This window comes from Gobius niger (genome assembly GCF_951799975.1).
Source record: "Gobius niger genome assembly, chromosome: 2".
In the NCBI taxonomy this organism is placed as follows: domain Eukaryota; kingdom Metazoa; phylum Chordata; class Actinopteri; order Gobiiformes; family Gobiidae; genus Gobius; species Gobius niger.
The window spans coordinates 14,008,153-14,023,640 of NC_136853.1; the positions used below are offsets into that span (position 1 = coordinate 14,008,153).

At 39.4% G+C, this 15,488-nt stretch overlaps 1 protein-coding gene across 1 annotated transcript; it reads right to left on the reverse strand.

Annotated features, from left to right (window-relative positions):
- Positions 1-259: 259 nt before the first annotated feature.
- LOC306959594 (anthrax toxin receptor 2-like) lies at positions 260-15,197 on the reverse strand. The gene is made up of 17 exons (XM_079551748.1): positions 14,893-15,197; positions 14,503-14,574; positions 13,123-13,194; positions 12,930-13,011; positions 12,537-12,641; positions 10,979-11,047; positions 9,066-9,146; positions 8,936-8,996; positions 7,060-7,155; positions 6,023-6,092; positions 4,259-4,337; positions 3,734-3,829; positions 3,599-3,652; positions 2,013-2,108; positions 1,748-1,921; positions 1,579-1,659; positions 260-365 (listed from the first exon to the last, which is right to left on the reverse strand). The coding sequence occupies exons 1-17, from the start codon at positions 15,015-15,017 to the stop codon at positions 327-329; spliced, it is 1,452 nt and encodes a 483-aa protein (XP_079407874.1). The 5' UTR covers positions 15,018-15,197; the 3' UTR covers positions 260-326.
- Positions 15,198-15,488: the final 291 nt, after the last annotated feature.

A 15,488-nucleotide genomic window follows, 5' to 3' on the forward strand; every position in this document is an offset into this window, starting at 1 on the left:
ACCTTTTTAAAGAAGTCTGTGCGGATTTGTGATGTGTTTATGTGTTCGGAAAAAGCTCATTTTTGTATTAAGTGCTCCCATATATTTTATTATTATCTGTAACGTTTGTGTGTCCAGTAGTGAAGGTGTTTGTGAAAAGAGAAATCTCTATATATATATTTTTTTCTTTTGAATAAACGATCCTAAACATCCTAGCATTGCACTCTTGACTCATTGATGAATAAGACAACGTGAGGAATTAATGAATAATATTAAAAGCATTTATTTACAAAAACACAGTGACAATGTACAAGGCACCAAAATATAGAAAGATGGCGGTCGTTTCTTCAGTGACTTTGGACTCTGGTGAAATTCATGCACCGACCCTAAAAGAAAAAAACGGGCAGAAATAAAATTATAATAGATTATTGCATTATATTATACAGTATCTCACACACTGTGGGGTAGGCGCTCATAAGCTTCTTGCTTCAGCCTACTCCTTTTGAGCATCTGTGACTGGTTAATGTGTATTTGTAAATCAGGAAAATGTAGTTGCTCAAATAAAATTAAACTAAACTAAAATTAAACTAAACAAAAATAACACAGAGGTAATGACACTAGTTGTCTGTAGAGCTTCGCCTCAACCCCTGCGTAGGGTTGTGTGCTGCTCATATTGGAGTACGCCCCTGGGACTCCGTTCCCGAATAGAGGGGATCATCCTCTGCTCTAGCATGGCACATGTTGGTATTCATGATTCTCAATGAGAAAACCAATGTGGGGGAGTGGGGGGTCAGCCGGTCAGTTTTCAAGACAAAGACAAAGTGCCTCATGCCTACAGTGAAGCGCGGTGGTGAAGTGTTGGGAAGCTATAGGATAAAGACAGACTGGCCAAGCACACCTGTCGATTTAAACCCTATTGAGTATCTGTGAGTCATCCTCAAACAGAGGCATCCACCAGGTCAGTGATGTCATTATAGAGGAGGGGTCCAGTAGCGACCTGTGAAGCTCTGGTGAGGTCAGGAGGTTTAAGGCCGAGCTGAAAAATGCTGGTGTCAACACATAATATTTCCAATTTGGACACTTTCACTGAGGGGTGCACTCACTTTTGGTACCATCAGTTTTTACATTCTGAGGGGACACTAAAATCACACAGTTACACAAGCTGTACACAGTCAATTTATATTCCAGTAAAGTGTCATTACAGTATCCCATAGTCCATGAGAAGATATGAAATATTTGCAGAAAATGTTAGGGGTGTACTTACTTTTGTGAGATACTGTAGATTCTAATTGATAAGTTGACTGTTTCTATTTCATTCCAATGTATTTCATAAATACAGTACTAGAACAGCGCAATTAAACCAGGAATTTAATTTAATTTTGTTGGTCACGTTTCTCCTGACCCCATTGTCCACTAGAAGTAGGATGACCACTTCCGTATCCCAACAACACAAGATTTATGTATTTTTCACTGTTGTCAATAATCCTTTCAAATTTGTGAATCTGTAACTGGTTATTAACACTATGCAGACCCCTGAAGCTTGAGACATAAAAAGATGTACAATGACAAAGAGGCGTTTGTTGAAGGGAGGACATGTACCCTGTCTTGTGCCGTCGGCCTCATGATTGCAACTCTGTCATACTGCCGTCTCAGCAACGCTGCCAGTGCATCAAAACGGCCCTGCACAAGAAATCAGGCATGATTATACATTTGTATGCAACTATTACAAATATATACTGTAGTTTAATGTTGATTTTTAAGGACCGACCTTGATTGGAGTGTACCATTTGGATTGTGGAGGGGGGTGGTAGACAGGAGGCGATCTTGGTGGAGGCTTTGGAAGGATGAGCTCTTCCGCGTTTTCTGGCATGGTCACGACTGCGTTTTTAGCTTTCTCCAGCCGCGAGCCTTCTTCTGTGGAGCCCTTCTGCCCCCATCGCACCTGAACGCAACGCAATTGGAAACTTGTTGTATGTTTAAAGTTCATATTTAAAATTAGCTTTTTATAAATGAAAAATACTGGTCAGCAGTACCTCCATCCTTCTGATTCCTCCAGCACCACGGCCTCCGTAGTATGAAGCATCCACTGTCGGCCACTGGTGCTTGGGCAATAGATCTATTTCTGGCTCCTGGAAATGAACAAACAAAAAAAAAACATACATACATTTGGTTAAACAATTTCAATGTCCGTCCTACAGTACAGGTAAAACTCAAAGTAAACATGTAAAATAACTTTAACCAGCTTCAGTGTCACACTCAAGGCATTGCATGTAACTCACAGTGCTAATAAAAATCGAGCGTCCCATTTTGCTCTTGAATCAGGTGATGCTTGTAGGTTGGACGCTCCATTGAAAACATAAGCCACAAGTATATGGTCATCCTCCTGAACTATCTATCTGTTCCTTTGCTGACTCCTTGTGGCGAGATCAACGTCTGCATTTACAACCAAAAAACACCACTTTTCCTGAGTAGTATCTGTCTGCAGCCTGTGAGACAGAGGCCTGTTGTGAAGTGACGTTACTACACCGATTTCTGGGATGGATTATGCAAGCCTTAACCTGTCCTTGGCCCTAATCTTAAAATATTTTGATTTCTAATGCCTAATTTTAAGGATCACAGTTTCCACAGTTTGAGGGGACATTTTGAGCATAAACTTCTTGTCGACAGCGGTTGTGTCGCGGAGTGTGCATTGCTTTGTGGTGTCGGGTTACGCGACGTCACTTCACGACACGCCTACATTACTTCACGACAGGGGCGGATCTAGAGGGGTGGCACGGGATGGCAGCTGCCACCCCAGTAAAGGTCTTGCCGCCCCCGCTGCCACCTCACTGATGTCAGCCAGGTTTTGTCCTTGTCTGGAACTGTCTACATTCTAGTGTAGTCATCAACCTGACACTTTATAAATGCATTGTTTCAAGGACTAGTTGCAATCCAGATCTTGAAAGCCTGATTCATTCAATAGTTTTTTTGGTCTGTATTAATGTATATGTGTTTTTAAAAATTGCCTTACGATCAAGCAGAACTTGTGCACCCCCCTATAAACATTCTACTTTGTAACATGTGTTACCACCCCAGAAATTATCCCTGACCCTGCTGGCCACCCCGTGATTTTTTTTCTAGATCCGCCCCTGCTTCATGACACCCCTACTACTTCATGACACGCCTCTGTCTTGCAGGCCGCAGACAGATACACTTGCTTTTTCTGGGTCTATAACTGACATTAAAATAAATAAGTTGTAAATACTGTATATGTCCATAAGGTTATGGTGCTCTATGTGTCATTATTCAACTGTACAACAAAATTTGACCCCTGCATTTGACCCATCCTTCAATGCTGCTGTGGCAAACCTCCTTACGCATTGAGTTGCCTTGTGTACGAAATGCGCAGTATAAATAAAGTTGCCTTGCCTTGCAGTTTTATAACATAGGTGACATGGGAAAAGGCATCCTGTGCCCATTTCCAATAAGGAAGTAAAATAATAAACATCTAGGCTATAAACTGTAAAACCAGGAATGTCTATAAACATTTCTTAGCAAAATGTAATTATATCGACAGCGTTATTCAGAAATGGCCGCACTAAGCTGCCATGTGCACTTTATATGAAAGAAATGCACTCACAATAATAGGTGGAGGAGGAGGAGGTGGCCGAGAGGGAGGTGGGTCTCTGATCACCTGTGACACAAAACACATCTTGAAATAAACTGCTACTGAAAATAGAAATCGGACTAGTTAAAAAAAAAAAAAAAAGCTGACCACAGTGCAGCAGAGAGGCCAGAACCACCAGAGGAGAACAAGAGCCAGTAAGATCAACAGAGCCAGCAGCAGCCACAGCACCCACGTCCCGTCTGACTGTGAACAGCACACGTAAGGAGCTCTACTGAGATCGTGGATTCATTGAAACGCTTCATTCCATCATTTCTCTCCAGATATCATGACCCAGACGTCAGCCTTTTGAGAAGAGGGCTCAATGTAGTATGTGCTAAAGTCGTGCCACACAAAACTCTATTTCTTGTACTCATTATTGTTCCACACTTATTTTTAGCGGTGGCAAGTATTAGCAGACAGCAACAGTGGCTCAGCGGTTGTGCGAGACACTTCAGACACCTTTCTAACAGGAATGGGGCTGAGTATGAAGCGCAACACGAATCAAAATGATAATTAGGAGTCTGAGTGGGATACAAGATGAAATACAGTGCACCGTGGCTTATTCAGGACGTTATTTATACAAGTTTAGGTGAGTCTTTCGTAAGTTGGTTGTGTTTCATTGATGATACTCACACATGTTGTGGCATAGATGGTAATTGGACTAGAGATGTAGGACTGTCCATTGTTGAGACTGACCAGCACCTCTACTGATCTGATGAAAGAGAGATGCAACAAAATAACTCTCGGTAAGACATGCTAAGTGAGCGGTGGGTGAACCGTGATGAATGTTGAACCGGTGAAATGCGATGAGGTGAGAGCAGACCGGAGAGGAGAGAGGCTGAGTGATAGATCGGCTCTGGCTCCGTCTAAAAATGCAACTCGGGTATTTTAGTCCGACTTTATCTAATGCCGCCAAGATAAACCTGACTGGAAATGATGGGCTTAGTTCTGTCAGCACGCTGCATACTCTATTTGCAGCTGGTATCACATGGCAAAAATGATAAAAGGACTGCGCTGTTTGTTTCTCTATGGCAGTGGTCCTCAGACCGGGACCTCCATGGCGGTCGAGGGATAATTACAAGGGGTCACTAGATGATGTGTTAGTATGTTCAATATAGTTTGAATGGAAAACGTGCCCTGTGGGAGTTGTCTTGCTGGGGGTGGCAGCTAAAAAAGGCTGATAACCACAGCTCTATGGGGGTTGTTCTGTCTCACAAAATGATGATTCTACTTAAAGGCACTATACCTGATTTGTTTTTCTAGTAGTGTAACAAATTTAGTTTAGTCCTCCTTTGATATATTGTGAATTAAAACATTTGTGGTCAAAACATTGTTCATCTAATTACAAAGCATTTCTATAAATTTGAATTTCAAACATTTCTGTGACAATGACCCTGAAAAGTGACCCTGCAAGTTGTGAAATTTGCCTAAAAACTCATCCCTGTCCATCACAAATATGTGAGCAAAGTTAGGAATGAGTTTGGACCACAATTAACATATTCATTGAGTGGCTTCCTCTTCCATTGTTTGTAATAAAAAACAATCAGGTATAGGGCCTTTAATTTGGATCATTTGTATATTTGTCTAGCCGTAGGACAAGCAGAAAAAGCCAACTTGTAACTTATTGTATCTGTATTATTTTAAAGCAGTTTTTCATGCAATGTTTTAATGTTATTTTTTGATAACTGCATTCACAAGTGCATTTGAGTGTGCATACTTAGTTTATTCAGTTTTTGGCTCATGGATTTATTTATTTATGATGTTTCTTATGTTATTTCATGTTGTTTTGAACAGCACTTTGTGATTTTTATCTGTGAAAAGTGCTTTATAAATAAGCTTTACTTACTGACTTTAATCTAAATTACAAAAATAAGTCTTTATGTCAAACACATACATATACATTTAAAGTGTAGCTACCAATTTCCATACATTTATAACTAGCTGCCCAATCAGCGCCCTCTAGTGCTCAGATCACACAACTGAACAACAAGAGGATTTGTTCATAATTAACACGAATTAACGAGAATTTGAGGGAAGTTCTTACTTAAATTTTTCCACACCTTAAATTCTGTAAAGTAAAACAAAAGCAGAGACAACTCCCCACAGATCTGTGTCATTAAAGGTTTCCACCCAGTGCAAATATAAACATACTTGTGGCCAGTGTTTATGGTGTTGGTGACAGAAATATGACAAATATGAAAAGTAATGACTGCATCTCCCCTTCTACAGCAGTTTAATAGCATTGTGTATTTATAGTCGGCTAACTCCATTGTAATTAGGTTATGGCTCTGCAGATGTCCAGTCCACTTCTCTGTTTATTGGCCATGTGTTCGATATAATGGGACTTTGTGCTCGGGCTTCTGTGGTGCAGAGGGGAGTGTGGTGCTGTGGTCTTACTGTCCAGCTTCATGGAGGACGGGAGCGGGGCACAGCAGATAGCCATCTCGGACCACTGTGGGCTTCTGGTCTGAGGGGAAAAAAAGTTGTGAATTTCACTACAACGATAAAAGAGACTTGTTATGTGGTTTAATTCATAATTTTTAATCAAACTTTTTGGAATGCAAAGGTCCAAACTAAGATGGTCCAAACATTTAAGATGCAAATGATGAGATGAGATTGATTTTAGTCTGATTTTTCCAGAGAACTATCAAGACATTAAAGTTGATGTACTTTCATAAGAGAAACACAAATAAATCAAGTTTCAGTTGTACATGCAGGTTAGAAATCTGTTTGTAATTGGAGTGCAGTATTCATAATGATACTCCAACTCCTTTCTGCAAATACCTGTACTTGAGGTCAGAAAATTAAACTTTAAAAGCTTACGATCAGGGCCGGGTAACAGTATGGCATCAAAAAAGTTAAGGTGACCTTATTTATGAAATCACATTGTTTTTTTAAAGACCCTATACCTGATCTTTTTGTTCACAAAGAATGAAACAGTGGGTGCCTAATTTGTTTACTGTGGTTCAAATGGTTTCACCTACACATTTCCATCATCCCAATTCTTTATAACCACAAGTTTATCAGCACGTTTCACAACTTCCTATACTTTTTAGCAACTATCTGCTTCAACTAGTTTAGCTCATCAGATCATGAGACTGGAAAAACAAGGGAAGGATGCAGACATGTGTTTTGTCTTGAGTTCACTCGGCTCCTCCCATCGATCTGTTAATAGACTAATGACACTGGGATGCCCATAATGCCTCTTCTGTTCCCTTCAGCGGGCAGCAAAGACTGGCCCTGTTTGTTCAGTCATCTCTTCCACTACTGCCCTCTGCTACGCTGAAGTGCACAACTTATCGCAAAGAGCACTTGTGCCTGCAAAATAGGTAAGACGGCTGTGATTGGCTCTGCCTGTATGAAAAGCCCCGAGCTGCTCCTGGTGGACAGTAATGAAGATGGATGTGTGAAGTGTAATGGGGCTTTGTACTCACCGTAAGTGTTATGGTCCACAGAGAGAGTGCACAGTACATTGTCTGTCCTCTTCGAGCCGCTAAAGCCACTGCCACTCAGCACTATGTTGAACGACTCTGCAGAGATGAGAGAGAGGAAAATTAGGAATAGTGGCAACTATTATATCGGAATTACGACATTTAAGCCAAACTCGTAACTCACTGAAAGAGCTATGGAATGTGTCAATTATCCTTAGGGCTATTCATGTTTTCAGACAGATACAGATACATCGATAGCACCGATAGATTTCAAATTTGCCAGCCTTGGACTGAACTTAAAGAGTTTTTTTTTAATATATCTAATTCCTGACCTGATTTACTAGATTTTTTTTAACTCATTTTTTTCACTAATAAACAGCTTAGTTTAAAACTAAACACGATATCCAAAATCCCCAATGACAAAGTCTTTTTAAGGTCAAGGTCAAGGTCAAATTTATTTATAGAGCACATTTACAAACAGCAGCCACTGCCCCAAAGTGCTGTACAGATTCATAAAATAAAACAATCATTTAATACAAATAGAATAGTAAAATCAACATGAGAAAAATGCTCAGCTCAGCTCGTGCCGAAGGCCAGTGCAAAAAAGTGAGTCTTCAGCGAGCGCTTGAAACTCTCCAAAGATGTGGCAGTTCTAATATGTAAAGGGAGAGAATTCCACAATTTAGGGCCGGCTACAGCGAAGGCTGTGTCCCCTCTGCTCTTCCGCTTAGACCTGGGATGGTCTAGATGATTTGGTTCGGCAGACCTCAGAGCTCGGACAGGACTGTGCAAAGATATCAACTCTGACAAATAAGGTGGAGCTAATCCATTTAGACATTTAAAAACAAACAAGAGGATTCTAAAATTGATTCTAAATCCAACAGGTAGCCAATGAAGAGATGCAAGCACAGGAGTGATGTGGTCATATCGTGATGCCAGTGTTAACTTTGACAACATATTTTATTTTAGTTTTAGTCTTAGTCTTTTGACTAAAATGTAGTTTAATTTTAGTCGAGATTTAGTCAAAAAAAACTTTTCAATTTTAGTCTAGTTTTAGTCGACTAAAATTAAGACTAATTTAGTCGACTTTGCATTGATGATATTCATTATAATCATATTTAATCTTGTTCCTCTGCTTCATGGAGCTGCTCCACATGAATAAAGCTCAGAGCTGATCCTTTTACAGAGAATTTACATGATCTGAGGCTCTTTCAGACGGTCAATAGAAGTTTGGATGATTTTAGTCTCTCCTTTTCATTTTTATTTAGTCTTATTTTAGTCGACTAAAATATCTGGACATTTTAGTCATAGTTTTAGTCTCCTGAGAAACTTTTAATTTAGTTTTAGTCCAATTTTAGTCGGAAAAAATATAACTTTGACTAAAATTAAGACTAAATATTTTAGTCGACGAAATTAACACTGCGTGATGCTCCTGAGAGCACTTTTTAACTGATATATCAACAAAACAAAACCATACATTTAAACCTGGCTCCATTATTCAGGTTTAGTTGCCGAAAATATGGAACATTTTGAGGCACAAAGACCTTATTTTTACATGAAAACATAAAATGACAGAAAACTTGCGATACATTTGTTGCCTCGTATTTATGTCAGTAATCTACAGCAAAAGTTTAAAATCTCTAATCTCTAATTTTGAAATGTTTCCCTGTTCACCTGTTTTATCTCCCATTAAAAAATAGGTTTGTATTAGGCTCACTATATTATGTAGATCATCTTTCATAAGCATATTTATTTTTCACATTAAATTTTTTCACAGTAATGAACAGTTTGAATAATTCTTGCATTATAATGCTGCACAGGGGCTTGACAAACACCTTTTATCTACAGCACAGATATCAGATATATAGGACACACTCACCATTCACGCATACACTGGACGGCTCTACAGTAAACACATCTGTGCACGTCTGCTTGAGGATCTGAATGAAGACAAACGATGACTGATTAAATGCACGATATCGTTTGTAACATTAAATAGTAGTGAGTACCTTATTAACTATGTCTTTGAGCGCGTGGAAGCCGGACAGCACTGGGAACACTTGGTCGGTGTTGTCTGCTATGTCTGCAAGCTGTGAAACAAACAAAGACACCCTTCTGACCTTGTTTTAATATACGGGGCGTAGTTTTCACAGCGGCTAAGTTCTGGGTCCGGCCTCCAAACAGTCGGACACGGGAGGTCTCTGTGCACGTTTGGGGGGAAATAGAGAGATGAAAGTCGTGAGTCGCTGAGTGGAGCTTTGAAGAGTGGGTCTAATGGCAGCTGCACAGGAAGCGAGGCCTGGTATAATTTCATTAACATAATTGCTTCCTCAGGGCACCACAGAACCGATAGTAAAGACGGAGTGGTGCGCAATCGAGCCAATGAACTTGAACCGCTCTGTACTGATATATTTGTATCATGTTAGGATTCAATGGTTGTTATTACATCAAAAAATAATCTGCCTGTCTTTAGTATAAATACTTTAAAGTTATTTAATGTTTGTGGTGTTGTTTTTTGATACTAGCCATGAGATAAAAAGTCCTACCTCAATAAACACAGACGTTTCCACTAGGGATTGTACCACAGTATCGATATAACAATACCAAACGGCTACTTTTTAAGTATCGATATTGAGCAAAAAGTATCGATACTAATTTGCATATGTAAAAAGTAGGCGTGGCAGAAATTTTAAACATAAAAGGACAATTTACATCTTTGTTCTGAGCCAAAACAGTCCACAGGAGCAGGGGATTGAACTAAGCCAGCCATATCATTCTGGTTTAGATTCTGTTATTAAATCTGTGTCATTAAAATATTAATTTTAAACTTGGTTTATGTATTTAATTTCGCATTAACATTGTATAATTAAGCAGTTAAAGTAATATCATTTTAATTTACCTATTAATTATTTAAAATAACCATAGACATGTACATTGAAATACATTCACCCATATAAAAATGACCAGTATCGGTATCGGTATTGGTATCGAGAAAAATGACCCCAAAAGTATCGGTATCGTATCGATTCCAAAAAATGTGGTATCGCCCATCCCGAGTTTCCACCAGTCTGGTGCTTACACATCCAACATCATGTTTTTAACATGTAGCCAGTGACTTCCCATCAGTATCTTACTGTTCGTGATGTTTTCTTAAACTATTTGTTGATTTATGCAAGACATCGCTAAGCCTTATTGGGAAAATAGCGAGAGAGGAAGAAGGACCACGACCTCCAGAGATCGCACCATAGAGCCAAGATCTTAACTCCTTGGAGATTCTTTGGGATGCGCTCGAGAGGGTTTGACTCTCTGCATACAAGACCATCAATCTATTTTTCTTTTTTTTTTTACATGATGGCATAAGGTCCAGATGTTGATGGTCTCACAGTGTATAAGCTAATTCATATACCTAATGTTTAATTCACTCCGAGAGACACGCTTACAATATTATGGCTAGTCACTTATGACATAGTGTTGTCTAACCAGAGCATGACACATGAATTTTGAGTTTTCTTCTCAGCGAAAGTTCTTTTTTTAGTTTGAAAGTTGGACCTAGTTGTAAGAAGCTTTTGGAACACATTTGGAGCAATCACTTTTTCCAATCAAATTGTTATCTCCTGGATCGGATGCTTTCAAGGTCTGGTCCTGCTTACTTCAACACAAAACATGCATGCTAACTAGACATTGTCCTCACAGGAAGGAAATATTAGATAACTCATGAATAATAAGGTCTAGTATTCTGCCTTTAGAGGGTTCCTGTCGAAATGCGGAAAGAGACAAGGGCCTTTTGAATCAGTAACCACACAAAACCTGGCACACAGATTGAAAGACAAATAGAAGCTCAGTGTTTGGATAGACAGTAGTATCGGTGCAGTTAAAGTTTTTTTTTTTTCTCACAGAACTGACGCCGTAGAAAGTGTCCTACCTGTTTGGGGTCGAAGTCCATCACCCCCACGCAGTACACTCGGGCTCCGTACCCTCTGGCTTTGTCGGCCTGTTAGAAACAAATGAAGTCATGACCTATATGCTACAGTGGTCATTACAATTATGTGGTGAATAACCTGTAAGTTGCAAGATGTAATTATTCTGCACACATTATTTGCACAAAGAGAGGTTCAGTTTAGGTTGTTATAGATATATATGTCATTCTGTGTAGAGTGGTTCCAAACAGTAGCACAGCGGTCATGGTCTCATGCTAACTGGTGTGTATTATTTCCATATAACGCACAGTTAGTCCGGCAACAGTTGAATCACGTTCTATATCACTCCACTGCAGCTGTTTCCATTGTAACGATAAACAACTGAGCTGGAACTAGCTTCAGGTAAAACAGATTAAATTTTATTATTATTATTTTTTTTTTATTGACCTTTATTTAACCAGGATATTCATAAAAAAATTAAATAACTCCTGCTCGGGACTTTAAAGAAAGCAAACAGGCACCAAATGAATAGTTTCAGTTTGTGGGACCATGGTATAAGTGGGAAAATGCCCTTCGAGGAGTCAGTTATCAAAAATAAATGGACTTCACCTCCATGTCGTCCATTTATTTCTGATCACGGACTCCTCGTTGCGCATTTCCCTATGTATTTAAGAAATATCCCTTTAAATGACGAGGTAATGTTTCCCAAAAACATATATTCCTATATGGTGTCATTATTGTAAGTTTACTCTGTGTTTATCCTCCAAGCAGTTGATTTTTCAGAAGTCAAAACTTTTCAGTGTCCATTGATCTTGAATGCAGCAAAAGATGAATAACATGAGAGCTACCCTTATGGTATTGAAAAAAAAACGTTTAGGCATTACTGGTATCAAAAAAAGAAAAAAAAAATATGGAAAGAAGGTACCAAACAAAATACAGTGCATCTTTGGAGACCACGTTTCGATGGCTGTTGGTCCGGGGACAGTGTTAATGGAAGTTATTTCAGCTCAATGACAAAAAATTTAAAAGAAATAGTCTTTCGTTGAATAAAGTGGCAGTATTAGTCTGTTTTTTTTATTCTAGATGACAAATATTTAAGTGTTGGATCGGTATTGTAAGCCATGTGTCGTTAAAGGAGCAGTATGGGAGATAAATAATATGGCACCCAGCTTTACAAAACGAGACACAACATTAAGCTGAAAATACATAATAGGCGACTTTTATTTATTTATTTATTTATTTATTTTGATTGGCCAAAGTTTGTAGCTGATTTACTCAAAATTGCAAAGTGAGTCGTGGGCTTTCTGTATCAATTGTCCACCTGTTATGTGTCACCATGAACTTTGCAATCTTGTGGACACTTGTTCTTTCCAGCTGTGCAAATTTGATCGAACTTTATCTATTTATCTACATGGAAGTCTGAGAAAGACCATTGCATAAACACTCGTATATGACGTGGTTTTCTTATTTTTCACGCTCAAGTTTGAATATTGCCTAAAACCAGACGGCGCATCGTGCAGCTAAAACTGAAAACAGCTGTAGTTATTTGTGTGTTTGTCGTACCTCTTGTACACTGAGTTCATAGGGGTACACCTCCAGTTTCCCATCGGTCAGGACGATGATGATTGTGGACGATGGGCTGCTCTGCTTGCTCATTTGATCCGACACCTCAAGAATCCAACACAAAAACACAGGGCTTCAGATTCTTACACACAAGCGCGGACCTTAAAGATTTCACTTTCGGCATCTTGATGATTTGTCAACGGACTGCACACCACATGAATGGATCGAGTCCCGGTTTGGGATACTTCCTGTTTCCTGTCTGTCTGAATTGTCATCCAAATGGGGCTAGAAAAAAATCCATCAGTAACTCTAAAAATAACCACATAAACCAATCGCTGAACAACATCTTTGAGAAGCTGAAGAAAGTTCTTTAACGGTTCAAACTTGACTTACAGCTATAAGCCCTTCGTGCATGTACGTTTCTCCCGCTGGTTTGATTTGGCTCAACATCTTCAAACCGTTGTCTATCTGAGTCCTGTCCAGCCACAGAAAACAAACAATGATAATCTGATAAGCGCTGGGTTTCGGGGGAGAGGAAGTCCGTAAACAGGATAGTTCCCAGTGATAGAAGACAAGCGTACTGTACCTATCTCCAGTCAGTGGCAACACGACAGCTGCTCTGGCTGAGAAGACGATGTAGGACACTCTCATCCTGGGACTGGGGAAAGCAAGAGGTTTAGAGGAGCTGCTTGCACAGTTTCAAACTTTTTGGAAGCTATAATGTGCTATAAGTGAATTCAGTAGAACATTAAAAAAATAACTAACTAACAGTATAACAGTTTAGACTCTAAAAGTACCAGTGGTTGTGGTAAAAGTAGCACTGGTAGTTAATGCTGATGGAGCAGAAGAAGTATTTTTATGATCAATTTCATGGTTTTGTTGATACATTTTTGATTTAATCTTTTACAAGAATAATGATGAACTCAAGCATTGGGAACATTGGGAAGAGAGAATTCTAAATGTTTTATTCTATTCAAATAAATAGCATAACAGTGTCAGCTTTAACCGCGGAGACTATAATGTCAGAACATGTTATGGCTGAAGACAATAATGAATAGTTTCACGGATGGCCATATCTTTACATTACATCTGGCCTTTTAAACGCCGCACAGACCTCATCCTGACCCAGTCGCAGCTGGTTCCTCTAGCTTTGTGCTCCGGCAGAGGGGAAGTGGAGGCATCAGTGCGTTTGGTGAGCTCTCCTCCCACATCTGGTCATACAGAGTTCTGCCTCATTTTTAGAAACCCACTATTAAACCTAAAGATATCAAACACACCCTCTTTACTGTGTGCCACCCAGGGGAGACCAGACAGTTGGTGGCCCCTAAATAGACATGTCCCACTTTCTGTTACAGCTCTGCAGGAAGGATTGGCAGCCCTTTGTCTAATGAAACATATTTTTATTTAGGAATGATGTCACATCAGACTAGTAATGGTCAGCTGTCCTGGTGAGTGCATTAAAGAATGCACTCACCAGGACAGATGAATAACCCCTAATGTCGCTCAGTCTGTTCAATTCCTTTTTCTTTTGATGAGGTAAATCTGCTTCTGCTGTGTCTGTAATTAACTGATTTTATAATGTATTTTAATATGTTGTGTATTATATTATATTTGCTAGGTAATTGTACATGAATGCGTGAGCAAGCCAAAGGCAAACGTCTGCCATCACTGTATGGTAGACAATAAAGTTTTTTCTATTTTATTCTACTCTAAATTAAAAGAAGGACTTTCGGCTCATGGCGACACATAAACAATATAATAAATTTGTATCATCAAATTATTATTTTATGTACTGGCATAGCGTGAAGCACTACGTAGTAATGCAGTCATTAATATCAGTATAATAACAGTTATTCCTACTGTTACTAGAATTATCAGTATTTCTACAGCAGACATTCCAGTTTACCAGAAAGGTAAAATATTTACAGCTAGTTTAAAATATATATCAAAATAGCTTTTTACCCACCTGACAAACCTGTTGGTGAGCTGCTCCACGAAACCATAGATCTCATCCCAGTTTCCAGCCACACTGCCAGATCTGCACAGACAACACAATAGCCACATAATATAATATAGTAATAGTTGTAGCAGGCTTATAATAATACAGTGTGTAGCCTACACATAAAATAACACAAAAACGTGCTCTGACAACCACTATCCTGGAAACATGTCAACAAGTGCTGTCAAAATTCTGCAGCAGCATAAACAGAGCCATACATGGACAGGACAGAGGAGAGTGGTCCCTAAGCCCAAGCAGAACAAGTTAGCACTGAACTTACAAGGTAATCTCACGAGTCATTCAAATAGAACAATAACAGGCTACACACAAAGGGATGGGCTGATACTGGACGCTCACCTATCCAGAACAAAATATATATCAAACGCTCCATCACAAGAAGCCTCGTCACCATCGTGCGCTGAGGGGGTCACCAAAACTGCGCTGAGAAGGAGTAACTGGCAGCATAGACGACTTCGATCCATAATCCATGTGTTTCATAGCAGCTGAAGTGTGCGTTAAAATCCTCCGGAGCTCCACAGCAGAAGAGAGCGTGGCATCCTTTCACATGTTGGTCCCTGACTTGTGCTTGGCCGTGCGCGCGTTCACGTGGGGAGAGAGGCGCGGAGTGAAGCGCACTGGGCAGGGCGCGCAGCTGTCCAAGCACCGAGCATGGGTCAAGTGAAATGACAGCACTGTGAGGCTTCCCTCGGATTTTCAAAATAAACTGACAAGAAATAATATTTACACGGCGGTTAAATGAGATAAAATACAAAAAAACTATGTTATATTATGAAGCATAGCCTATAAGAAAATTTTAAAAATGTACGAATGAATTATTTATTTTTCTTGCATTTGCAGATGATTAATTGTGACGACCCAAGGAACATTAAGCAATGTCAGAGCAAACTGGATTGGACTTAACAACAATGTTTGACTCAATGGAATGGATTGGT